The sequence below is a fragment of the Aquarana catesbeiana genome, linkage group LG04, assembly GCF_042186555.1.
Source record: "Aquarana catesbeiana isolate 2022-GZ linkage group LG04, ASM4218655v1, whole genome shotgun sequence".
NCBI lineage: Eukaryota > Metazoa > Chordata > Amphibia > Anura > Ranidae > Aquarana > Aquarana catesbeiana.
Genome location: NC_133327.1, coordinates 652,345,760 through 652,370,902, shown reverse-complemented (window position 1 = coordinate 652,370,902; position 25,143 = coordinate 652,345,760). Strand labels below are relative to the sequence as shown.

At 41.6% G+C, this 25,143-nt stretch overlaps 2 protein-coding genes across 2 annotated transcripts in view; one reads left to right on the top strand and one right to left on the bottom strand.

Moving 5' to 3' along the window:
• Positions 1 to 24,837, bottom strand: part of ABCG8 (ATP binding cassette subfamily G member 8) — a 36,902-nt gene extending 12,065 nt beyond the window's left edge. The window contains exons 1-8 of the mRNA XM_073628467.1: positions 24,706 to 24,837; positions 17,555 to 17,659; positions 17,241 to 17,391; positions 13,633 to 13,871; positions 6,241 to 6,373; positions 4,619 to 4,888; positions 2,535 to 2,697; positions 618 to 713 (exon numbers count right to left, since the gene is read on the bottom strand). Coding sequence (XP_073484568.1) covers positions 618 to 713; positions 2,535 to 2,697; positions 4,619 to 4,888; positions 6,241 to 6,373; positions 13,633 to 13,871; positions 17,241 to 17,391; positions 17,555 to 17,659; positions 24,706 to 24,765 — 1,217 coding nt within the window. The 5' untranslated portion in view covers positions 24,766 to 24,837. The remainder of the gene's footprint in view (positions 1 to 617; positions 714 to 2,534; positions 2,698 to 4,618; positions 4,889 to 6,240; positions 6,374 to 13,632; positions 13,872 to 17,240; positions 17,392 to 17,554; positions 17,660 to 24,705) is intronic.
• Positions 24,838 to 24,903: 66 nt separating this feature from the next.
• ABCG5 (ATP binding cassette subfamily G member 5) overlaps positions 24,904 to 25,143 on the top strand; it is a 55,897-nt gene continuing 55,657 nt past the window's right edge. The window contains exon 1 of the mRNA XM_073628466.1: positions 24,904 to 25,138. The gene's annotated coding sequence lies outside the window, so the exon portion shown is untranslated. The remainder of the gene's footprint in view (positions 25,139 to 25,143) is intronic.

The following is a 25,143-nucleotide window of genomic DNA, read 5'->3' as shown; positions in this document are numbered from 1 at the left end:
ATGGAATTTGTTAACCCCTTCCCGCCGGGCCCCTCCCAGCACTTTAAGGGTTTTAAACGCCGGGAGGCAAAGGCGGGCATTTGGGTCATGTTTAATCTGTGACAACCTTGGTTGGTTGTCACAGCGGTCACATGATCGAAAAGCTCCCGGTGGCTAATATGCAGCAGGAGCTTTCTGGAAACCGTTGGCTACCGCGCTCTCAGCACGCTAAGTGTGTTAAACAGGGGGCGCTTGACATCAAGGCCTACATGCAGAAAGGCCGCATATGTGCGTTTGGCCGGCGTGAAGAGGTTAATGATAAGCTGTAAAATATATCCCCTGATGCCAACAACAATACACTCCCCTTTCAACAATAGTTCCCCCCCAGCAACAAAAGACCGCCACAATAAAGTACCTCCCAAACAACAATAGATACACCCTAGCATTATTAGACCCCTGCCAGCAACTCTGCCTGTTGTATCTACATAAAAGAAAGTTAGGGGAAATTAAATATATTTTAGGAAGTTTTGTTAGTGGAATTAGTGGATATTAAACCTCATATCATTAATGAAATATTTTAGCCACATTTTAGGGAACTCGAAATATTAATATATTGTTTATAATCCAAATGCACATACCTTATCAGTACTGAGAATTGGTGAATTCCTTTAGGTAACTCATCCTTTTCATGTTTATAGATAGTAATTACTTTATCCTTTGGAGGGGTTGGAATGCTAATAATAGAAGAATAGAGGAAACAGAAAACAAGTTTGCTCAGAAAACAGAGGCAGAGTTAATGCGAATTATGAATACCACCCATAATACCCTATTAACACTGTAATGCCTCAATATTACAAGCTTGTCGGCATGAAAAATTCGTCCAATTAACAATTATCATTTTTATTATTCTTATTTCATATTGCAATCTGGTGAGAAGAGGCCAACGCTCTAGAGTCGGGTCTAGGTCTTGATTTTGTGGAAAGACCACATGTCATAGCCTAGGCTGTCAAAGTTTAGGGCAGCGGCAGACAGACCTTAGTTGATTATTCCGTCTTGTTAGTTAAGGGCCACACACAATTGCATAGAAATACATCTGTAGCACCCTCTAGTGGGTGCTACTAGTAGTAAGAGTAGGAAAAACATAGCTGGCTCTGGGTTAGACCTGAGTCATTAAATCTTGGTCAGGGTTACTAGAGGTCAGGGCTGGATGACTCATTCTGGCAGCTCTTTGGTGCCTTCCCCTGTTTCTAGAATATTGGAGAATGTTCTGTAACTACAGGGCAGAGGTTAGGAGGGGCTGCCTTAAATATTTATGGGCGCTCAGCCAATCCACAGGAGTGGGCCTGGCAGGGGACTGGGAAACCCATAAATAGACATGGGCCATGCCAGCAGGGAAGTCGGGTGGAAGATGAAGAAGCAGTGCTGAGGAGAGGCTATCGTGGCCCTTGAGGGCCCCTGCCAGGGAGGGGTTTTACCTCGGGCTGGAGCACTGGAAAGCTGACCTGGAAGGATCCCACCACGGGTGGCAGTTGGAGGCATTCATGCTGGAGAGGCAGTGGGAGAGAGCGAGGAGAGACAGTGAGTAGATCAGCACGGTCCAGGGACAAGACAAGGGGAGAGACTGTCAGCTGTAGCAGTGCTCTTTTGAAGATTGTAGTGTGCCAAGTCTTCATTCACTTTTCCCTGGGGAATCTCCTTGTGTGCGTGCCAGTCAGGTGGGCTGGTATTTTCTGCAGCGGCAGAACTGGGCTCAGTCTACAGGGAAGCAGAAGGACTGCTGTTCACTCCACATGTGCTACTTTATCCAAAAAGGGACAGGAAGTTCCTAGCCTGTTATAGGCTGTTGCTGAATAAACAGAGAGACTGTTAATTACCCCGGAGTGATCAGCAGGTGCCGTACATAGAGGCACAAAGTGTGTGCAGGAGGAAGGAAGAGGAGGCTTCTTTGTAAATAGGGAGGAAGTTGTCCCTTGTTCCTTGTTCTAGATACTTTCCAGTTGGGCATCCCATACTTCTCTACCCCATCAAAGTTATAATCCCTTAAACAACAAAAACAAGCCAAGGACTGATTTTCTGTGTTTGAGAGAATCAAGGAAAAGCTATGTGACTAGCTGTGCAGCAATGGGGACCTGGATATCAGTGACCCCTACAGGGGTAGTGCTACACATTTTAAAGGGTAGGTATATTTTCAAACAAAGCTGCATACTTGCTGTTTCGTGCAGCCATGGCCCACTTGTCTTCATCTTCCTCCCGCTGTCCACATGTGCACAATGACTCCCAATACAATTTTAATGGGCCCTCTGTTGAGTGTCTCTTGGCTTGGAAGACAGCTCCATTGGGGTCTACAGGATTCTATTGTGTATGCATGGACAGTGAGACAAAGATCCAAGCTGGCAGAATAGCAAGTGGTAAACCCTGCAGCAGGTAGCAGCTGTAAGAATGCAGGTAAATCTACAGTTGGGTGGGGGGGTGGGGGGGTGTTTGTTAAGCATTATCAGTAGCTGAAAGTCGAAAGTTTAATTTTAGGCAGGAGGGGATGATACATAGAAACATACCGAGTCTCACTGGAGGTTCGTTCTTTATTTTCATCCTGGGCCTTCCACAGAAAATCATCAAAATCTTTGACTTTTTGTTGGAAAATATCAGCTAGAGATCTGGTTCTCTCCAAGCATTCCATCTCCTGATCTCTGGATCGCTGGTCAATGCTGGTAAGATCAACTAATAAAGAGTAAGAGGGAGATCACTGTACACAAGTTGTCGGGGCACACTTATATACTCAAAAGGGGTTGATTTTCTAAAGGCAAGAAGGCTTCACTTTGCAAGGGAATTTTCCCCAAAGCTTAGCGAAGGAGATGAAGCTCTGCTGACTTTCATCATCCAATCATTTGCAAGCAAAAAATGCAGTTTTTTTTATTTGCCTTGTATGTGATTGGGTATTCTTTGCAAAGTGAAATTTCATCACATTCACTCATTTCTGGGTAAACTTCCTTTGCAAAGAGAACAGCCTATTTGCCTTCAATCAATCAAAATTCAAACAGTTTTCAAAATACTGTTTGGAGTCAAAAAAATCCGAGACATTTGTTGTATAAAGTTAGTGTTATGTTGCAACAGTCATATAACTATGTTCATGTTCAGTTAAGATCGACTCTCAGTTGGAAACAGAAATTCTCACTTGCGCTTATTGAGCTACGTTGGCCAAATGTGCTTAAAAATAAAATCTACTGTTTTTTTTACTTTGCTTAGAGTGTGTGGGTTTTTGTGTGAATTTAGGGTAGATTACTTTATTTGATATAGTATTTTTTTGTATTTGTATATTTTTCCCTCTTTTGTTCCTTTTTTACTTTACTTTTTTATGGTTGTCTATTTTTATTGTTTAAAAACAAAAAAATTATGAGGTTAATCGGGGACCATTTGTGACACAAAAACAGGTGTAGGATAGTTGAAAGGATTTCCTCTAGCTCTAAGGAGCCATTTAAAGCCAATTACACCAATTTCACCTCCCCTAGTTGACTACAGCATTTTTCCAACTTCTGGGGTAATAAAATCTCTTCATAAACTTTGATTACCTTTAATTAACTCTAGCAGATTGGAGAAGGGTTAAAATCAGTTTTAGGTGCACTGTATATTGCTATTGATGTCTCTGTCCAAATATGTGTCCTTCTTCCTGTCCTACTGACACTTTGTCCCACCCTGATATACACTATATTACCAAAAGTATTGGGATGCCTGCATTTACATGCACATGAACTTTAATGGCATCCCAGTCTTAGCCTTTAGGGTTCAATATTGAGTTGGCCCACCCTTTGCAGCTATAACAGCTTCAACTCTTTTGAGAAGACTGTCCACAAGGTTTAGGAGTGTGTCTATTGGAATGTTTGACCATTCTTCCAAAAGTGCATTTGTGAGGTCAGGCACTGACGTTAGATGAAAAGGCCTGGCTCGCAGTCTTTGCTTTAATTCATCCCAAAGGTGTTCTATCGGATTGAGGTCAGGACTGTGCAGGCTAATCAAGTTCCTCCACCCAAAACTCGCTCATCCATGTCTTTATAGGCCTTGCTTTGTGCACTGGTTCAAATCATTTGGTGGAGGGGGGATTAGGGTATGGGGTTGTTTTTCAGGGGTTTGGTAATATAGTGTATGTGGTATCATCTAGATAAGAAGTGAGGGAGACCTCCTCCAGACACAGCTACAGAAAGCAGAAAGAATTAAATTGATTCTAGCCTTTTTCACTCACGTAAGTATGATTTTGGCTGTTTTTTGTCTCCATAGGTGAGACTTCTCTTTATAAAAAGAATAGGCTGCACACCACGATTGTGATCCAGAATTCTTTATTGGGACATCCCAAAGTTACACCACAAGACCAAAGTGCCCAGTACCAGGCACTCTGGTCTTGTTTTGTCACTTTGGGATGTCCCAATAAAGGATTTTGGATCACAATTGTGGTGTGCAGCCTATTTTTCTTTTTATAAATTGATTGCGGAGGCAAGCCGAGGCGGGCACTCACTAGTTCCGTCAGGCTTCCTTATCTCAACTGGAGCGGCAAGCCTTCTCTGTCTAAGGTGAGACTTCTCTCCCCCCTCCACCAGTGGCAGGAAGTGGTAAACTGTTTAAGATTCAAAACTCTTGTGGATTGACTTACCATAAAAATCGGCAGGGTTGCTGTATCTTGGGCATGGATAGCCTATAGAAGTGAAATACTGCACCATGTCTTTTGCTGTTCCTGAATAGATTGTGGCTCCTGATGACAGTAGGAGAACCAAGTCAAAAAGTTGGAATATGTCAGAGCGGGGCTGATGAATTGATAATAAAACCAAACGGTTTCCTCTGGCGAGCCTGGACAAGGTTATCACAAGATTATGAGCTGTAAAACTGTCCAAGCCAGAGGTAGGTTCATCAAGAATCAAGATGCCTGCAAGACAAAAGAGGAATGAACTGAAAGTGGTTGGGGTTTTTAGGTTTTTGGGATGGTATAAGAATACTGATGATCCATAGTATACAAAATTTAAAAACGGAGTTTGACCCAAAAGGGGAAGCTCCGCTTATTTACCTCCACCCCCCCCCCCTCCACTGCCACATTTGGCACCTTTCGGGGGAGCGGGTACCTGGTTTTGCAGGTACCAGCTCCCATTACTGGCTGACTTCACCAAGGCAAACTCATCCGGAAGTTCGGCCCCTCCCTCCTTCCCCCAATGCCGAGCCATTCATGAAGTGCTGTGTGCTTTGCTCATGCGCAGTAGGGAACTGGCTGTGAAGCCGCAAGGCTTCATTGCCATTTTCCCTTACCCGAGATGCCAGTGACAGCACCCGAAAGCCGATTAAAAAATTGGTTTGGGTGAAGACACGGCTGAATTTGTGGACAGGTAAGTGTCCTAATATTAAAAATCAGTAGCTACAGTATTTGTAGCTGCTGACTTTTATTTTTTTTTTCTGGAGGAGCCTGGAATTGGGTTGATTTACCAAAGGTAAATATGCAGTTGACTGCAAGGGAATTTTCACTTTGCAAGGGACTTTTCACTTTCCAAGGGAATTTCCCCTTAGGTTATTGATGGAGGTAAGGCTCTGCTGACTTCCATCATCCAGCCATTTACAAGAAAAATACAGTTTTTTCTATTTCCCTTGCATGTGATTGGGTATTCTCTGCAAAGAGAATTTTCACCACATTCACTAAGGGAAAAGTTCCTTGCAAATGAAAATTCAGGGGAACAGCCTAGTTGCCTTTTTGTAAATCAACCACAATGACTTCAATGCTTCTGCTGTGAATTTTGAAGCTGGGTTTCTCTACAGTGTTTGCAGCTACAAAAGCCAGTGAAGGCTTGTTTTAAGGCTCATTTGCTGTTGTCACTGTCTGTGGGGCAATTTCCCATTGCAAAGGAATTTGATTGTAAAGTGAATTTTCCCATCTTCACTAAGCTAAGGAAAATATCCCTTGCAAAAAAAAAAACACCCTTATTGTCTTTAGTAAATGAACCATAATGGCTTTGATGCTTTTGCTGTGAATTTTAAAAATGAATTCCTCTACGGTGCCTGCAGCTTTAAGCTAATCAACCATAATGGCTTCAATGCATTTGCTGTGAATTTTAAAGACAAATTGCTCTACAGTGCCTGCAGCTACAAAGGTCAGTAATGACTTGTTTTAAAGCTTATTTTCCATTGGTTAGAAATATGTAAATACTTAAATGTACATACCTTGGCAACAGATTCACTATAAAGCAGTATCTGGTTCATAATTGATAACATAATTGCTAACTTCAGGCTTCTTACCGGGGTTCCATAGAAGTTGGACGGCAATACTGACTCTTCTCCTCTCTCCTCCAGACACTCCTCGTGTGTACTCATTCCCCACTTTAGTGTTTGCACATTGCCGTAACCTGAGCTCTGCTATAACATCTTCCACCTTGAAAGAAATAAAAATATCATGTTCACAAACCCCACTTAAGGATTTAAGTTAAAGTGTACCTAAAACCAAAACGTTTTTACTTTTAGATAAAGTGTGGAAATGCTAAAACCCCTGTCAGGTTTTTATTACTCTTTGTGTCCCCACTGGGGTGATTCTGTCTCTCTGGTGGCCCTGGTGCCCAGTGTCAGTGGGACAGAATTTGTGAATTACAAAATGTTATGGTTATATTTAAAATGAAGTGCACATTACTGCCCTGGTATAAACAAGCCCTTTGCGTCATAAAGGGGCAGATTTATTTTCTAAAGCTGAAAATTCGTTAATTTTTGGGTTTTTTTGCTATGTAGCACCAGAGACATAATTTGCCTTTAGTGAAATGTGTCCCATATCCAGCTGGCTGCTGCATAGCATAGAAATCTTCTCCCACTGCAAGCAGGTCCTCCCCAAAGCGTGGATCATCTGGTACTGCTGGGTTTAACATCAGCCACTCTACAGCCGGTTCCCAAAAGTTTTGAGAATGACACAAATATTAACTTTCAGAAAGTCTGCTGCCTCAGTTTTTATGATGGCAATTCGCACATACTCCAGAATGTTATGAAGAGTGATCAAATGAATTGTAATTAATTGCAAAATTCCTCTTTGCCATGAAAATTAACTTAATCCCATAAAAAACATTTCCACTGCATTTGTGAAGAAGGATTCAGAAAGGTGCCCAAAAAAGTCCAGCAAGCACCAGGACGTCTACTATAGTTCATTCAGCTGCGGGATCGGGGCACTACCAGTGCAGAGCTTGCTAAAGAATGGCAGCAGGCAGATGTGAGTGCATCTGCACGCACAGTGAGAAGACTTTTGGAGGATGGCCTGGTGTCAAGAAGGGCAGCAAAGAAGCCACTTCGCTCCAGGAAAAAACATCAGGGACAGACTGATATTCTGCAAAAGGTACAGGGATTGGACTGCCAAGCACTGGAGTAAAGCTATTTTCTTTGATGAATCCCCTTTCCGATTGTTTGGGGCATCCGGAAAACACCTTGTCCGGAGAAGAAAAAGGTGAGCGCTACCATCAGTCCTGTGTCATGCCAACAGTAAATCATCCTGAGACCATTCATGTGTGGGGTTACTTCTCAGCCAAGGGAATGGGCTTACTCACAATTTTGCCTAAGATCACGCCATGAATAAAGAATGGTACAAAAACATCCTCCGAGGGAAACTTCTCCCAACCATCTAAGAACAGTTTGGTGATGAACTATGTCTTTTCCAGCATGATGGAGCACCTTGCCATACGGCAAAATTGATAACTAAGTGGCTTGGAGAACAAAACATTGACATCTTGGGTCCAAGCCAGGAAAATCCCCAGACAGTAATCCCATTGAGATTGTGTGGTCAATCCTCAAGAAGCAGGTGAACAAAAAAACCTCACAAATTCTGACAAATTCCAAGCATTGATTATACCAGAATGGGCTGCCGTCAGCCAGGATATGGCCCAGAAGTTGATTCACAACTTGCCAGGGCGAATTGCAGACGTCTTGAAAAAGAAGGGTCAACACTGCAAATATTGACTTTTTGCATAAACTTAATGTCATTGTCAATAAAAGTCTTTTGACATGCTTGTAATTATACTTCAGTATACCAGAGTAACATCTGACAAAAATATCTAAAAACACTGAAGCAGCAAACTTTGTGAAAATTAATATTTGTGTCATTCTCAAAACTTTTGGCCATGGCTGTAAAGTGTAAAATAGCTGTACCATTCATCTACCCCTTCCATTCAGTTCCTTCATTCATAGAACTCATAGTATTCTTTCCAAGAAGAGCCAGAACCATGACATTCATCTGTATGTCCTCTATTCACAGAACGCTATCTGTGTTCTGAGAAAAAAAATAGTACGAGTCCTATGAATGGAGAAGGTGGGCAGAAGGATGGATGAGATGTACACCGGCTGATGTTAACTCAGCAGCGCCGGAAGTTCAGTGCTGAGGGAAGGACGAAGCGGCAGTAGGGGAGAAGATTTCTATACTATGCAGCAGCCAGTTGGACATTCTCTTCATTAGAGATAATTTATGTCCCTGATGCTACATATCAAAAAAAATAAATAAATAACAAAGCTTTAGTTTTAAACCCAAAGCAATCCTAATGCCGTGTACACACGACCGGACTTTCCGGCAGAAAAGGTCAGATGGAATCATGCCATCGGACATTCTGATCGTGTGTGGGCTTCATCGGACTTTTTCTTTCAAAAATTCTCACGGACCTAGAAATAGAACATGTTTTAAATCTGTACTTGTGTTTGTGGTGAATACACCAATGGTCCCTGTGGATCTGTAGGCAGCTCTCTTGTCCCAAAGAGACTTACTCCTTATACAGGCCCGGATTTACTCCCTTTGCCGCCCCAAGGCCGGGTCCTTCAATGCCGCCCCCCCCCCACACACACACACACACACACACACACACACACCACGTCCTTTATCGATGACTTCTACAATAGATCAATTAAAAACATATCTCCACACACGAGAACACTGAAAATAACTGGCTTTAATTGTACAGACTAAAAATACTTCAGGGTAAGCGCGCGAGGGGTAAGGATTTTTCGCAGGCAAATTTTCAAGGCAATGGCTGGTGTTAGTGCTTCAATCATCCCCGGCACCATGGTTGTTATGGTGTCAGGATGATTGAAACACATTATTTCTATCATTACATTGTAATATAAACTGAAATAGTTCAACTCACCATAATGCAGAATCATTGGGAGACCTGAGCGTGTCACTTGCCACCATCTCTTGTCACTTGCCACTATGCCTGCCACCAGATGGGGATATCACTTGCCACGCTGCCTGCCACCAGATGGGGATGTCCCTTGCCACGCTGCCTGCCACCAGATGGGGATGTCACTTGCCACCATGCCTGCCACCAGATGGGGATGTCACTTGCCACCAGATTGGGATGTCACTTGCCACCAGATGGGGATGTCACTTGCCACCAGATTGGGATGTCTCTTGCCATGCTGCCTGCCACCAGAAGGAGGAGGGCGGAACAGCGGTGCGGGCAATGAGAGATGTCATCTTTCTCCCCCGCCGCCGCACCGCTGACATTACTTGCTACTCTCAATTTTTTCAAAAATGGCGTCGGGCGGCGCAATCACGCTACTGCGCATGCGCCGCCCGGCCGAGCGCTTACGAGCTTTCCCGAGCCCGGCCGGCTTCGGAACGGCGCATGCGCTGTTTCGTGGTCGGCTCGCGGCCATCTTTTCTATGGGCACTGGTGCCCATAATAGACTGTAATCGGCAGCACGAAAGGGGGTGCGGCCGCGAAGTCGCTGCAGGAGCGGCGCCACCCCTACACCACTGCTGCCCCGAGGCCTGGCCTCGGTGGCCTTGTGGCTAATCCGGCCCTGTCCTTATAGAATCGTGAGGCATGAAAGCACCAGTTCATTCATATGTCTCCAGAATAAATTTTATTTGTTTTCATTAAAAACACCCATTGTGTTTCAGGGCTATTAGCCCTTCATCAGGGCTGCAGAATAATTAGCTAAGGGGCTGAACTAAGAAAATATGTCTGTGTTACAAACATTAGAGATAGGCCTGTATAGTTTCAGTTTCAGTTTATATTTAGCATTGAAGTTGTATTTTATACATTGCACATATTATAGGCTTGCCCACAGTTCATGCAGGGCGCTGTATTGCATTGGTGGATAGCATCACTCATAAGGAAAAAAGCAACCTTCATCAGCACATCTAAGTATAGGTACAGTCTTGTCTTCTATTCACATAAAGCAATAGGCATAACAAGCTGTGGGGACCCCTTGATAAAGAGATCCTACAAGTTCTTTAAACATCACTATTACTTTATGCAAAAAAAAACAAAAAAACTTTAAAGTGGTTCTAAAGGCTAAGGGTTTTTTACCTTCATGCATTCTATGTATGAAGGTAAAAAAACCTGTGTGCAGCAGCAACCTCAGCCCCCCTAATACTTACCTGAGCCCCATCGCAATCCAGCGATGTACATGATAGCCTCAGCTCTCCAGCGACTCTCCCTCCTCATTGGCTGAGGCAGCAGCAAAAGCCATTGGCTCCTGCTGCTGTCAATCACAGCCAGTGAGCCAATAAGAAGAGAGATGGGGAGAGCCAAGCCGCAGCTCTGTCTGCATGGACATAAAAAGCAGCGGCTCGGGTGCCCCCCACAGCAACCTGCTCGCTCTGGGGGCACTTGGCAGGAGGGAGGGGCCAGGAGTGCTGGTGGGGGGCCTGAGAAGAAGATGATCAGTGGCTGCACTGTGAAAAACCATTGCACATAGCATTTAAGTATGACATATTTGTTATTTATATTTTTTATAAAAAACTTGCCTTTAATATCACTTTAACTAAACCTAAAGTGCCTTGAAAAAGAATTCATATTGCTTGAAATTTTCCACATTTTGTCATGTGACAACCAAAAACATAAATGTATTTTATTGGGATTTTATGTGATAGACCAACACACAGTGGCAAATAATTGTGAAGTGGAAAGAAAACAATAAATGGTTTTCAATTTTTTTTACAAATAAATTTGTGAAAAGTGTGGCGTGCATTTGTATTCAGCCCCCCTTAGTCAGTACTTTGTAGAACCAACTTTCACTGCAATTATAGTTACATGTCTTTTTTGGGATGCCTCTACCAGCTTTGCACATCTAGAGAGTGAAATTTGTGCCCATTCGTCTTTGCAAAATAGCTCAAGCTCTGTCAGATTGGATGGAGAACATCTGTAGACAGCAATTTTCAAGTCTTGACACAGATTCTCAATTGGATTTAGGTCTGGACTTTGACTGGGCAATTCTAACACATGAATATGCTTTGATCTAAACCATTCCTTTGTAGCTCTGGCTGTATGTTTAGGGTCGTTGTCCTGCTGGAAGGTGAACCTCTGCCTCAGTCTCAAGTCTTTTGCAGACTCCAACAGGTTTTCTTCTAAGATTGCCCTATATTTAGCTCCATCCATCTTCCCATCAACTCTGACCAGCTTCTCTGTCCCTGCTGAAGAAAAGCATCCCCACAACATGATGCTACCACCACCATGTTTCACAGTGGGCATGATGTGTTCAGGGTGATGTGAAGTGTTAGTTTTCCATCATACATAGCATTTGTTTTTAGGCCAAAAAGTTAAATTCTGGTCTCATCTGACTACCTTCTTCCACATGTTTGCTGTGTCCCCCACATGGCTTCTCGCAATCTGACAAACTGGACATCTTCTTTCAACAATGGCTTTCTTCTTGCCACTCTTCAATAAAGGCCAGATTTGTGGAGTTCACGACTAATAGTTGTCCTGTGGACAGATTCTCCTACCTGAGCTGTGGATCTCTGCAGCTCCTCCAGAGTTACCATAGGCCTCTTGGCTGCTTCTCTGATCAATGCTCTCCTTGCCTGGCCTGTCAGTTTAGGTGGACGGCCATGTCTTGGTAGGTATGCAGTTGTGCCATACTCTTTCTATTTTCAGATGATGGATTGAACAGTGCTCCATGAGATGTTCAAAGCTTGGGATATTTTTTTATATTGCCCTATGTTTGGCACCATCCATCTTCCCATCAACTCTGACCAGCTTCCCTGTCCCTGCTGAAGAAAAGCATCCCCACAACATGATGCTAACACCACCATGTTTCACGGTGGGGATGGTGTGTTCAGGGTGATATGCAGTGTTAGTTTTCCCTCATACATAGCGTTTGTTTTTAGGCCAAAAAGTAAAATTTTAGCCTCATCTGACCAGAGCACCTTCTTCCACATGTTTGCTGTGTCCACCGCATGGCTTCTCGCAAACTGCAAACGGGACTTCTTATGGCTTTCTTTCAACAATGTCTTTCTTCTTACCACTCTTCCATAAAGGCCAGATTTGTAGAGTGCACAACTAATAGTTGTCCTGTGGACAGATTCTCCCACCTGAGCTGTGGATCTCTGCATCTCCTCCAGAGTTACCATGAGTCTCTTGGCTGCTTCTCTGATTAATGCTCTCCTTGCCTGACCTGTCAGTTTAGGTGGATAACCATATCTTGGTAGATTTGCAGTTGTGCCATACTCTTTCTATTTTCAGATGATGGATTGAACAGTGCTCCATGAGATGTTCAAAGCTTCAGATTATTTTTTTATAACCTAACCCTGCTATAAACTTCTCCACAAATGTATCCCTGACCTGTCTGATGTGTTCCTTGGTTGGTTCTTTGTGATGCTGTTTTTTCACTAAAGTTCTCTAACAAACTCCGAGGGTTTCACAGAACAGCTGTATATATACTGAGATTAAATTATACACAGGTGGACTCTATTTACTAATTAGGTGACTTCTGAAGGCAATTGGTTCCACTAGATTTTAGTTAGGGATATCATAAAGGGGGCTGAATACAAATGTATGCCACACTTTTCACATATTTCTTTGTAAAAAAATTAGAAAAAACCTTTATCATTTTCCTTCAACTTGACAATTATGTACCACTTTGTGTTGGTCTATCACATAAAATCCCAATAAAATACATTTGCGTCTTTGGTTGTAACATGACAAAATGTGGAAAATTTCAAGGGGTATGAATATTTTTTTAAGGCACTGTAGGTGTGCTGTTAAATATTCTTATTACTAATTTTACTGAACACAAATAAAGTTATTGGCAGAAATCATATGCCAGGAATCATTTTTACAGCCACGTCGCCATGACCACAATTGTTAAAGGATATCTAAACCCAAGAACAAAATTCTATTATATTGTTTATATATATTTATTAGATTTATTATATATTATCAGTTTTTTGTTGTGGTGGCTACATTTGAAAGAACATTTTAAGCAAGTACAGAAGATACCTGTTGATCTTGCCAGAAATGCTGTGTCCTTGTCATGTGTCCTCTGAAATTAACCGAAAGCACAAACATGCATCTAAGCTGTCTTCTGTAAACTACTAATTCCCCTCTCCCCATGTAGTGGAGATGAATAGAGAAGGACATATCTGTAGTCCAGATCAGGGGAGCAGCCTGGGTGACAACCATGGTTCCTCCATAGATACAGTGCATAAGTATAGCCACCCAATGACAGAAAATGTGTTATTTGGAGGATCGCCAGGTGAAAAAGAAAAGAACGAATACAGCCACCACATCAATGGACTGGTGGGCTGCAACATATTACATTTTGTACATCTAATGTGTAACAGGTAAAAAAACAAAAAAAATTTAGTCTGTAAATGCAGCTAAAATTAAAGAATGTAAGAGGCTGAATACACTTAAATGATTGTATTCATGTAAATTTGCTGCTCACCCGCTTTTGCCGTTGTTCGTCTGAGTAGGATTTAGGGAGGCGGAGTTTGGCGACAAATGACAGCGTTTCTCGGACAGTGAGGTGAGGCAACAATTGATCATTCTGACGGACATGAGCGACGCACTTCTTCACCAAATTCCTTGTGCTGAGTTTCCCATTAATGAGAATTTCCCCTGATTTAATCTTCCCACCTTCATCCTTACATGTAATGATGTCTAAAAGAGTTGTCCTTCCACACCCTAAACCAAAGAAATGTGTTTTTTTAAATATTTCCATAAAAAAATCTCTTTGCCTTACCTGCAGCCAAAACAAACTATAGCAAATGCCTGGAAGAATGACTCTTTATCTTTCTCTGGCATGAAAGTTAGAGTAAAAGAAACATTAAATAAAAAACCTTTAAAAGTAATAAAAACTGACAAAACAATAAACAATAAACTTCAGGTCCAAAGTCATGAGGTTCAGAGTATGCTGGCATGCAACCAACAAACACTTGAATAGCAGTCTCTATGAATCCTGTACCCTATAAACGAATCAACTCAAACATCCAGAAGCCATCCTTATCAATGCACTCAATATTTTATTGTACATCATACACAGTGAAAATATATATAGGATGTGTAAAAAAAACTATAGTATATAATTTTATTACCATAGAGCGTACCATAGATCATATACTACACACAACACATCTCATAGTCCATAGTCCATCTCGGGTGTGAGCAACAGAAGGTGGCTACGTTCATATATACAGTGAGACCATGGAGAACAAACATAGCCATCCTCTACCAGGAAGCCAGATCACAGCAGCAGAAAAAGGAATTTGGAGATTGGGGGGAGACTGAGAGCTGTACACTGAACTTTTTTGAGTCAAGAATAGATCAATGAGAAATCATCTAGTTTCCCACAGACAATCATGAAAAATGTCCTTCTATATACAATAAATTATATATATATATATATATATATATATATATATATATATATATACAGTATATATAGACATACAGGTATATACACTATGGGGGTTATTTACGAAAGGCAAATCCACTTTGCACTACAAAAGTGCACTTTGAAGTGCAGTCGCTGTAAATCTGAGGGAGTTTATCTGAAATGAGAGGAAGCTCTGCTGATTTTATTATCCAATCACGTGCAAGCTAAAATGCTGTTTTTTATTTTCCTTGCATGTCCCCCTTGGATCCACAGCGACTGCACTTCCAAGTGCACTTTCAGTGCAATTTTAAGTGCACTTTGCACTTATAGTTTGCACTTGTAGTACAAAGTGGATTTGCCTTTTGTAAGTAATCCCCTATATTCTATATTACCAAAAGTATTGGGATGCTTGCCTTTACACGCACATGAACTTTAATGGCATCCCAGTATTAGTCTGTAGGGTTCAATGTTGAGTTGGCCCACCCTTTGCAGCTATATCAGCTTCTTTCTTCTGGGAAGGCTGTCCAGAAGGTTTAAGAGTGTGTTTATGGAATGTTTGACCATTCTTCTAGAAGCGCATTTCTGAGGTCAGGCACTGATATTGGACAGAAGGCCTTCTGCGTTCTAATTCATCCCAAAGGTTTTCTATCAGGTTGAGGTCAGGCCAGTCAAGTTCCTCCACCCCAAACTCGCTCATGCATGTCTTTGGGGACCTTGCTTTGTGCACTGGTGCACAGTCATGTTGGAACAGGAAGGGCCAACCCCAAACTGTTCCCACAAACTTGGGAGCATGAAATTGTCCAAAATGTCTTGGTATGTTGATGCCTTAAAAGTTCCCTTCAGTGGAACTAAGGGGCCAAGCCCAACTCCTGAAAAACAACCCCACACCATAATTCCCCCTCCACCAAATGATTTGGACCAGTGAACAAAGCAAGGTTCATAAAGACATGGATAGGCGAGTTTGGGGTAGAGGAATTTGACTGGCCTGCACAGAGTCCTGACCTCAACCCGATAGAACACCTTTGGGATGAATTAGAGTGGAGAATGCAAGTCAGGCCTTCTCTCCAACATCAGTGTCTGACCTCAAAAATGGAAGAATGGTCAAACATTCCCATAAACACACTCCTAAACCTTGTGGACAGCCCCCCCGAAGAGTTGAAGCTGTTATAGCTGCAATGGGTGGGCCAACTCAACATTAAACCCTATGGACTAAGCCTAAGATGCCATTAAAGTTTATGTGTGCAGAACGGCAAATGTCACAATACTTTTGGTGATATAGTGTGTATACATATATATAAGATTTTACATAAGGTGTTCTCTAGCGCGAAGTCTTTTATAGCTCAGTAGAAGATTGTGCTATTATAGACTGGTTGTGAGGGTCCCACATCCTATAGGATGAAGAAGAAAGACAGCTGAAAGGTTGGGCACTCCTTAGGTCATGCAATAAGGGTCAACTTAAAAGGATAGTAGTGAGAAACATTTTAGAGTGATGTGTTAGAAAAGGACTACCAGTAGTTATGTGTGGTGGATTCCAGAAATAGACAACCTAGTAAAAAATCTCACAAGGTACCATCAGCCCAATGCTCAAGTTGTGCGTTCATAGTGGATCCCCAATGCAGTCCTCTTTAGTGCAAATGGTGGTTCCTTCCCAATCAGACAGCTGGGGAATTGCCAGACTAAGTATGAGATTTATGTCATCACTTGTACCTCTTGTAACTTACAATATGTAGGGAGGACCACCGGGCTACTGTGTGATCAAACGAGGGGCCGCTTGTCAAATATTAACACTCTAAAAAATACAAATGTGGCAAGACATTTCTGCATTGCCATGATTCCAATTTGCTGTCTCTCAGGGTACAGATCATAGAAAGGGTGTATCCCTCTAAAAGGGGAGGTCAAAGTCTCTCAGATCTTAGAAGATTTTTTGGATTTTTAAGTTGGATACTCAAATCCCTAAGGTATTAAATTATAAATGGTACATCATGCACTATTATGAATGATGGGCATGTGCTCTTTCCCTTCAAATGAGAACCAAGGTTACAATACACACAATTATTATATTATCTATTTTGATGTTGAAGTAACTTGCAGTAGTTCTTCTAGATCCCTATTAACATAGTTATTGTTAACCACCTGTATGAAGTTTCTTCCTGTGTCAAAGTAGGGATTCTTTTGTCTGTCTGCTGTCCAATATTCTACATGTATGTATAATTGTTTGAATTATTAAAAAAAAAAAAAGATAAAAATAAATTTAGCAAAACATTACATTTTTCACAGAAATAAAAATTCAAGTAAAAATGTAATATCTTACTGAGACAATAAATATGGTACATAAATACAAATCATTTAATAATAAAAGATTTCTGCGTATTTTCCTAGACCACTGGGGAACACTTTCAGGCCCAATCTGTCATTGTATCTTTTGCATTTACCACATGGCAATAAGTTACAATTAAATGAAATGGTATCCTTTTTTAAAACCAATTTGACTTGCCTGCCTTACATTATGAAACTTGTCTGAATTGTGACAAATGCTGGAATTAAAAATTCTGGACAGTGGGGAAGGATAGACAAAAGGAAGGTAGGCAGCAAGGATGTAATGAAGGAATGAAAGAAGGCAGACAGGAAGGATGTAAGAATATCATACATTAAAAACAAAATACAAAGAACCTCTTTACCTGAATTCCCGATGACTGCTAACATTTGTCCACTACTGACTCTCACATTTAGGTTCGTCATTGCCGCAGTTTCTGATCCTTTATTCCACTCCCAGGGCATTTTAAACTCAGCAAGCTTTTCATACCATGGAATCTGAGCACTTAAATTAACCTTGAAAAACAAATTTTATACATTTTAGAGAATTGTACAGTTAACTGAACATGTTCATTATTAAAAAATACAGATATTTAAAATGTAAAGCAGTGCTCCTATGCTTTATATAACGGGTTCACAGATATGGTAAAGTATTTTGCTCTTTTCCCCACATCCTTACCTGATAGCTCAAATCTTTAACTTCCAGGACATTTGCTGGTCCAGAGTATGTAAAATACAAGCTATTGTCCTCTTCAGGCACAAATAAGTCCGGGACTATGTCTGACTGCAAAGGAAAACAGGCACAAGTTGGTCTAATAGCTTTCTTAAATAAAGGGCACTAGAACAAATTAAATACAATTAAAAATGTAAACGCAACAACAAACTTGGAGTATATTGTAAAGTACCACTCCTTTGACATAGTTGCTGAATTAGGTTTCTTTTTTTCAAGTTTTGCTATGTTTATTTTCACCTGTTGATCCTGCCATTCACACTCCATGTCCTAGAGCAACAACGCCCACTCACTGTACTGTATCTACGGAGTAGCAGCGTTGTCACTGTAGGCTGCTCTCTGAGTTGGACTACAAAAACCTCCCACTCTGCTCACCATAAAATAGAGTAAAGCAGGCCATAGATCAGTGGCGGCTGGGAAGGGGGGGGCGGCAAACAGACCGAACAACCCCTCCCCCCAGTGGGTGGTACTTACACAGTCGGGCTCTTGGCGGCAATGCAGAGCAAAGAGATCGCTCTGATGCTCTGATAACGGTGGCCAGCTCCTGGATCTCCCCGTACATCCTCCCTGCCCCGGTACTGGCCAATGCAATCGCTTCTCCTCTCGGCCAATCGGGTCTTAAGACCCGTTTCCTGATTGGCCGGGAGGAGGAGCAGGAAGACAATAGCGAATATTAATTCGCTTCTGTCACACAACTGGGTGGGCTCAGGCGCAGTGTGGCTCATGCCCAAAGTTAAAATAGCTATAAATAATAAGAAAATAAAAAGCATTTGAAAATAAAAAATTAAGGAACACCTATCATCATTTAAGAGTTACAAAGAATATAACAAAATATGTAAAAAGGAAATCAAAGCCGCAAAAACTGGAAACAAATGACAGGTTGCAAAAGAGAGTAAGAAAAACCCTCCCAAAATTCTTCAAATATATTAATAGTAAAAAGGTCAGGTCTTAGAATGTAGGCCCTTTATAAGATAATTTTGAGTGGGTGACTGAGGACAAAGAAGGCACATTTATTAAATACCTTCTTCAACTCTATGTATACAAACTGAGTAACAACAATAGGGAAAAGAAGGAAGGGAAAAATTGGGACTTTGAGGCCATGGCCTGGTAAGGTCATGCGCCTCCATCTCTATCACTATGAGAAGTAGGAGCAAAAGGGTGGGACTTTAAATGAAGCACGTGGTTGCAATGAAAATGGTAGATATTAAAATATTTGATAATCTCTAGACACATGATTACGTACATTAATTCCATATACATAGAAATACACACTAACCGTAGTGTCAATTTCTAAAACAGTGGTAACTGATAATAACATGGTTATAAATTAATAGCGTAATGAGATTACAGAGTCCACCAAATTCCATGATTGGGTATACATATATAGCAAGATAACATCTGCATGGCCTATGACCTTTCTGATCCCTGTCACAATGATGTGATGGTATGAATATATTGACATAATGATCTATTAGAACTGTAGTACTATGATACACGGCATCTGGTAGCTCGACGTGTTTCGCGGCTTAGTGCCGCTCATCAGGAGCAAGCACGTGATGTATCTGCAATGGAAGTTAATTTTCTGAATAAATAGGCTTTTATCGATAAAGGGGAGGGTGGATTAAGAAACCCCCTATAAATCACTTACAAGTGTATGTGCAATCGACGGCACAATGTCAGGGACCGTGGGGCACCCGAAGGCATCAAAGTCGGGAGCTGAGGATGCGTGTTATTATCAGTTACCACTGTTTTAGAAATAGACACTAGTCCCACCCCTTTGCCCCTACTTCTCTATCTATACAAAGGAAAATTGGGGGGCTTGGGTCTTTATTGGGGACAGTACTGACATAGTATACATCCCCAATGATAAACAATGGCTCAAAATTGATATGGTCCAGAAACACTTAGATAGAATAAAGGTGAATAAAGTACCTGGACCTTACATACACAGGTCTTCAAATAGTTGATTTCTGTAATTTCTAAGCCTTTTTTTTCCCTAATTTTTAGAGACTCTTTAATGACTGGCATAGAACCACTGGATTGTCGTAAGGCCAACTTGGTGCCTATATTTATTAAGGGATCAAAGTCTATACCAAGTAAACACAGACTAGTTAGTGTAACTTCAGTCAGGAAAAAATACTTGAGATTTTACTACAGGACCACATAGCACAGTTTTTGCTAGAAATAAATATTTTACGGAATAGTTAGCATGGATTTACAACCTTTGAGGCCGGGTACACACTGATGCGACACGACAGCCGTCCTACTTTGGATCTGACTTTGCCCTGCGACTTGAAGCCAACACATACGTCTGACTTTCAATGAACAGGCAACCGACTTGGATCCCCACCAATACCAGGCACTGTGTTTGGTATGAATCTTGAGGGGCCCTTGGGTCTGGTATGGATTTCAAGGGGAACCCCCTACGCCGAAAAAAACAGCGTGTAGGTCCCCCCAAAATCCATACCAGACCCTATATAAGTTGTTGCGCACGCGGCATTACAGCGGGAGAGAGCGTCATGTCAACATTGGAAGGAGTCCGGAGGGAAGAAGGCGATAAAGAAGACCGGGCCAACGCTAGCAAAAGAGCTGGCAAAAGAGCAGAAGATTGTGGAGGAGCCCGGCAGAAGACACCGGATAGCGGGAGAAGAACCGGAGACCGGGAGAAGAGACCGGAGAGAGCGGAGAAGTCAGAAGGGGCCCCCCAAGTTGGAAGAGACCCCTGGAGCTGCCTAATAAAATACTTTAAAAACCGGTCTAGTGTGTTTTTTTATTGACACTTTTTTTCCCCAGGTGAACGGGTAGAGGTTCACATAGGGCGGGGGGCCGGGATCTGGGTGCCCCCTTATTAAAGGGGGCTCTTGGATTCCGATAAGCCCCCCGCCCGCAGACCCCGACAACCAACGACCAGGGTTGTCGAGAAGAGGCCCTTGTCCTCATCAACATGGGGACAAGGTGCTTTGGGGTGGGGGGGCCGCAGTGTGCCCCCCTGTCCCAAAGCACCCACCCCCCCATTTTGAGGGCATGCAGCCTGGTACTGTTCAGGAGGGGGGGTTGCTCACTCGTCCCCATCCCCTTTCCTGACCGGCCGGGCTGCGTGCTCGGATATGGGTCTGGTATGGATTTCGGGGGGACCCCCACACTGTTTTTTCGGCGTAGGGGGTTCCCCTTAAAATACATACCAGACCGAAGGGCCCGATATACTCTTGGAGGGGTAACCAATGCCGTTTTTTTATTTAAAATTTGGCGTGGAGCTCCCCCTCAAGATCTTCAGAGCACAAGTCGCATGCCAAAGTCGGATCATGCAAGACGGCGATCTTCAATGATAGTCAATGGGATGAAGTAGGATCAAAGTTGGACCAAAGTAGTACAGGGAACATTTTCAAAGTCGGACCGACTTGTGTCGGACCTGTTAAGACGGCTACCATAGGGAAACATAGATTTTCACACGTCATGCGACATGAGCTCCCAATGTCGGAGCGTTTGTCGTACCAGTGTGAACCCGGCCTGAGGGCTTCGCAGAACAGCTGTATTTATACTGAGATTAAATTACACACAGGTGGACTTTATTTACTAATTAGGTGACTTCTGAAGGCAATTGGTTCCATTAGATTTTAGTTAGGGGAATCAGAGTAAAGGGGGCGGAATACAAATGCACGCCACACTTTTCAGATATTTATTTGTAAAAAATTTTGAAAACCTTTTAGTTTAGGTGGACAACCATATCTTGGTAGGTTTGCAGTTGTGCCATATTCTTTCCATTTTCGGATGATGGATTGAATAGTGCTCCGTGAGATGTTCAAAGCTTGGGATATTTTTTTATAACCTAACCCTGCTATAATCTTCTCCACAAATTTATCCCCAACCTGTCTGGTGCATTCTTTGGTTGATTTTTCATGATGCTGTTTGTTCACTAAGGTTCTCTAACAAACCTCTGAAGGCTTCACAGAACAGCTATAAATATACTGAGATTAAATTACACACAGGTGGACTCTCTTTACTAATTAGGTGACTTCTGAAGGCAATTGGTTCCATTAGATTTTAGTTAGGGGTATCAGAGTAAAGGGGGCAGAATACAAATGCATGCCACACTTTTCAGATATTCATATGTTAAAAAAAATTGAAAACCATTTATCATTTTCCTTCCCCTTCACAATTATGTGCCACTTTGTGTTGGTCTATCACATAAAATCCCAATAAAATACATTTACGTTTTTGGTTGTAACATGACAAAATGTGGAAAATTTCAAGGATATGATCACCATGTACAGTGCCTTGAAAAAGTATTCATACCCCTTGAAATTTTCCACATTTTGTCATGTTACAACCAAAGACGCAAATGTTTTTTATTGGGATTTTATGTGATAGACCAAAACAATGTGGCACATAATTGTGAAGTGGAAGAAAAATGATAAATGGTTTTCAATTTTTTTTACAAAAAAATATCTGAAAAGTGTGGCGTGCATTTGTATTCAGCCCCCTTTACTATGATACCCCATAACTAAAATCTAGTGGAACCAATTGCCTTCAGAAGTCACCTAATTAGTAAATTGAGTCCACCTGTGTGTAATTTAATCTCAGTATATATACAGCTGTTCTGTGAAGTCTATTCCACATTAACTGTGGGTATAGGATTGTGTATATTTAGGTTTTCTATCTTTTTTTTCTAATGGTTGAACTAGATGAACTAGTGTCTTTTTTCTAATAGGATCAATAGGACATATTGTGTACATTTGCAGCAGGTTGGATGCGGGTCACAAGGAGATCACCTGCAGGTGAAATGTACCTGGCAATGAATTCTGAATGATCTCAGAAGCATATCAAATTGACATCAAACTGATGCTGTACAAACAAGCCCAAATCCCATTGAAACAGGTTCCTTTATTGGAAAGCCCGAAATCCACTTTTTTGTAATAAAGATCCAAATAAAATTTGTTATATACATATACTGTATATAGGCTACTGGAGTTTTATGGCAGTTTAATATTTTTCTGCTTGGCTTCACATTTTTATGTTGCAGTAACACACAGCAATTTGTACATTGTTGCACCATTCATTTAAAATGGTGCTCAATGAACAATTGCACAAGGACATGGCAGTGCTCCATGACATAAATGCCATACATTTTGGGGCACTGCATTAAGAAAAAATATATTAGTTGCTCAACATTGGCAGCATATTTTAAATGAATGGGCTTTCCTAATGCAACACAAAATACCGCACATTAACAAAATGCAACAGATTACTATTGTGTGAATGGGCTCTCATGCAACGTACACACGAGCGGACTTTTTAAACCGGACTGGTCCGACGGACCGAGTTCGGCGGACAATCTGATCATGTGTGGGCTTCAACGGACCTTCAGCTGACTTTTCCAGTCAAAAATCTGATGGACTTTAGATTTGAAACATGCTTCAAATCTTTCCGACGGACTCGAGTCCGGTCGAAAAATCTGCTCGTCTGTATGCCCACACTAGGGCAGCTATTGGCTACTGGCTATGAACTTCCTTATTTTAGTTCGGTCGTACGTTATCACGTACGAATCTGTTGGACTTTGGTGTGATCGTGTGTAGGCAAGTCAGTTCGTTCAAAAGTCCGTCGGAAGTCCGTCAGAAGTCTAACGAAAGTCCGCCAGAATGGCCGTCGGACTTTTGTTGCCTAAAAGTCCGCTCGTGTGTACGCAGCCTTAGAGTAAAGTTGGAGGTCAATCAGCAACAACTCAAGGAATCCCAAGCAACCTCTGGGGGGAACAATAGGGTTCCACTTACCCTGGTTTAGAGATGGCACAAGCCTTCAAAGCAATATAGACTGGTACTGTGCATGTGATACAAAATGTCATATGCATCAGTTTAATCAAAGAGATATGTTCATTATTGAATCAACAAGAACGGTCTCATGTCATACTAAGTAGCATATACAGTGATAATTCACGTGTTCTACCATCTGTATGACTCATTGAAAAGGGTTAATGCAGCCATTAATGCCTTGTTAATGTTGCCACCTTATCGCAAAGTTTCTCATCATTTGCCCTTTCCGTGATAAGCTTTTTTCATTACCCAGCAGCAAATTTACAAAGTTTTTTTGCATCTAGCATAACATTACTGCACTGTACTTATTGCTTAGGAAAAAGCAAAGTAGTGACTGACACTGATGAGTCATATTGCCCACTCACTTTGCAAATCTCTTTCAGGCTCCAGCAGTGATGGGACCTACAATTTAGAGTTTCAGGCTCTACTTCATTCCAACACACAGAGATTCATTTTTCCTGAGGCAGCATTCTCCATAAGGAAATATTAAAAGTTCTACAGGGAGAGCAAGACCCTTTTGTAATAAGTGGTGGGGTGGGTGAGGATTAGATCTCAGGTGAAGAGAAAAAGACTGAGTCCAGCAACTTTAGGTTTACGCAAATTTTGTCTGTAGTTTTTTTATACTAAAAATCCTTTGTCGACAGGTCAGTTCACCCAAAACAAATTTTTATTTTTGCTGGAGGCTAGAGAGTTAACCCATCTGACCATTTCTTGGTAAGATGTCTGTGCTGAGTTCAGCGATGGCCATTATGAAGGATTCTCATTATTTTATCCAAATAAGCTGGAATACAATAAGATAGGTGGAAACACCAAGAACTTCCAGGTGAGCTGGAAAAGATTTGCCAGAGAACTATGGCAGATAAATCTTAGAAGTTAGAAGAACCAAGACATTATAAGATTTTAGGGATTGTGGACATTTACTTGGACCTCAAACTGCAATCTTTCATTTTGTTTGTACTTACTATATTTCATTTATATTATTACATTACATTTTAATTTCCTTTCTGTTACTACTAATTACACTAAGAGTAATAAAGTCCCTGCTTTGTAATAATGATGTTATATTGATATGCACTACTTGGTTGTTCTAACCCACACTGTAAACTTGCAAAATTCAGTGATGATATATCATATTATTGAATGCATTAACATCCACATAATTGTAATGTTTCTTTTTCTCTATTGCAATAATAAAAAATTAAAGTTAAGATGCTAGGGACTGACTCGGCTCACTCAAATATCACTTTTGGGTGGACTTTCCCTTTAACTACAATATAACAAAGGTGTACATACCTTTACAGAAGGAAACCGAGTTTGCCTTTTTACCAGCTCAATACCACTAGACCCTTCCATTTTGTCTTCTGGTCTAGTGGCACAAATCTTAGTCCCTTTGCCAGTGCCTGTGTTGAGTTCAGCTCTCTCTGAGGGGTCACTAAACTCTGACAGTTGCTTGCACTGCTTAGACACTAGTAGGTCATCCCAGCCCTGCTGTATTAAACACTCCCTTTCTAAGGCAAATGTCAATTTATAAATTGCTTTGTCTATTTAGATACAATGTATGAGTCTAAAGTATTATCAGATAAGACAATTACACTTCCCAGCCAATTCCATGTTCACAAAAGATAAATGCTACTGCAGAGGAATAGAGCGAGTACAAGCTTTAGGAGCCTTCCCTGGGTGATTTCATGAAGACGGCAAAGGATTCCCTGCTTGACCACCTTTACAGGTGAG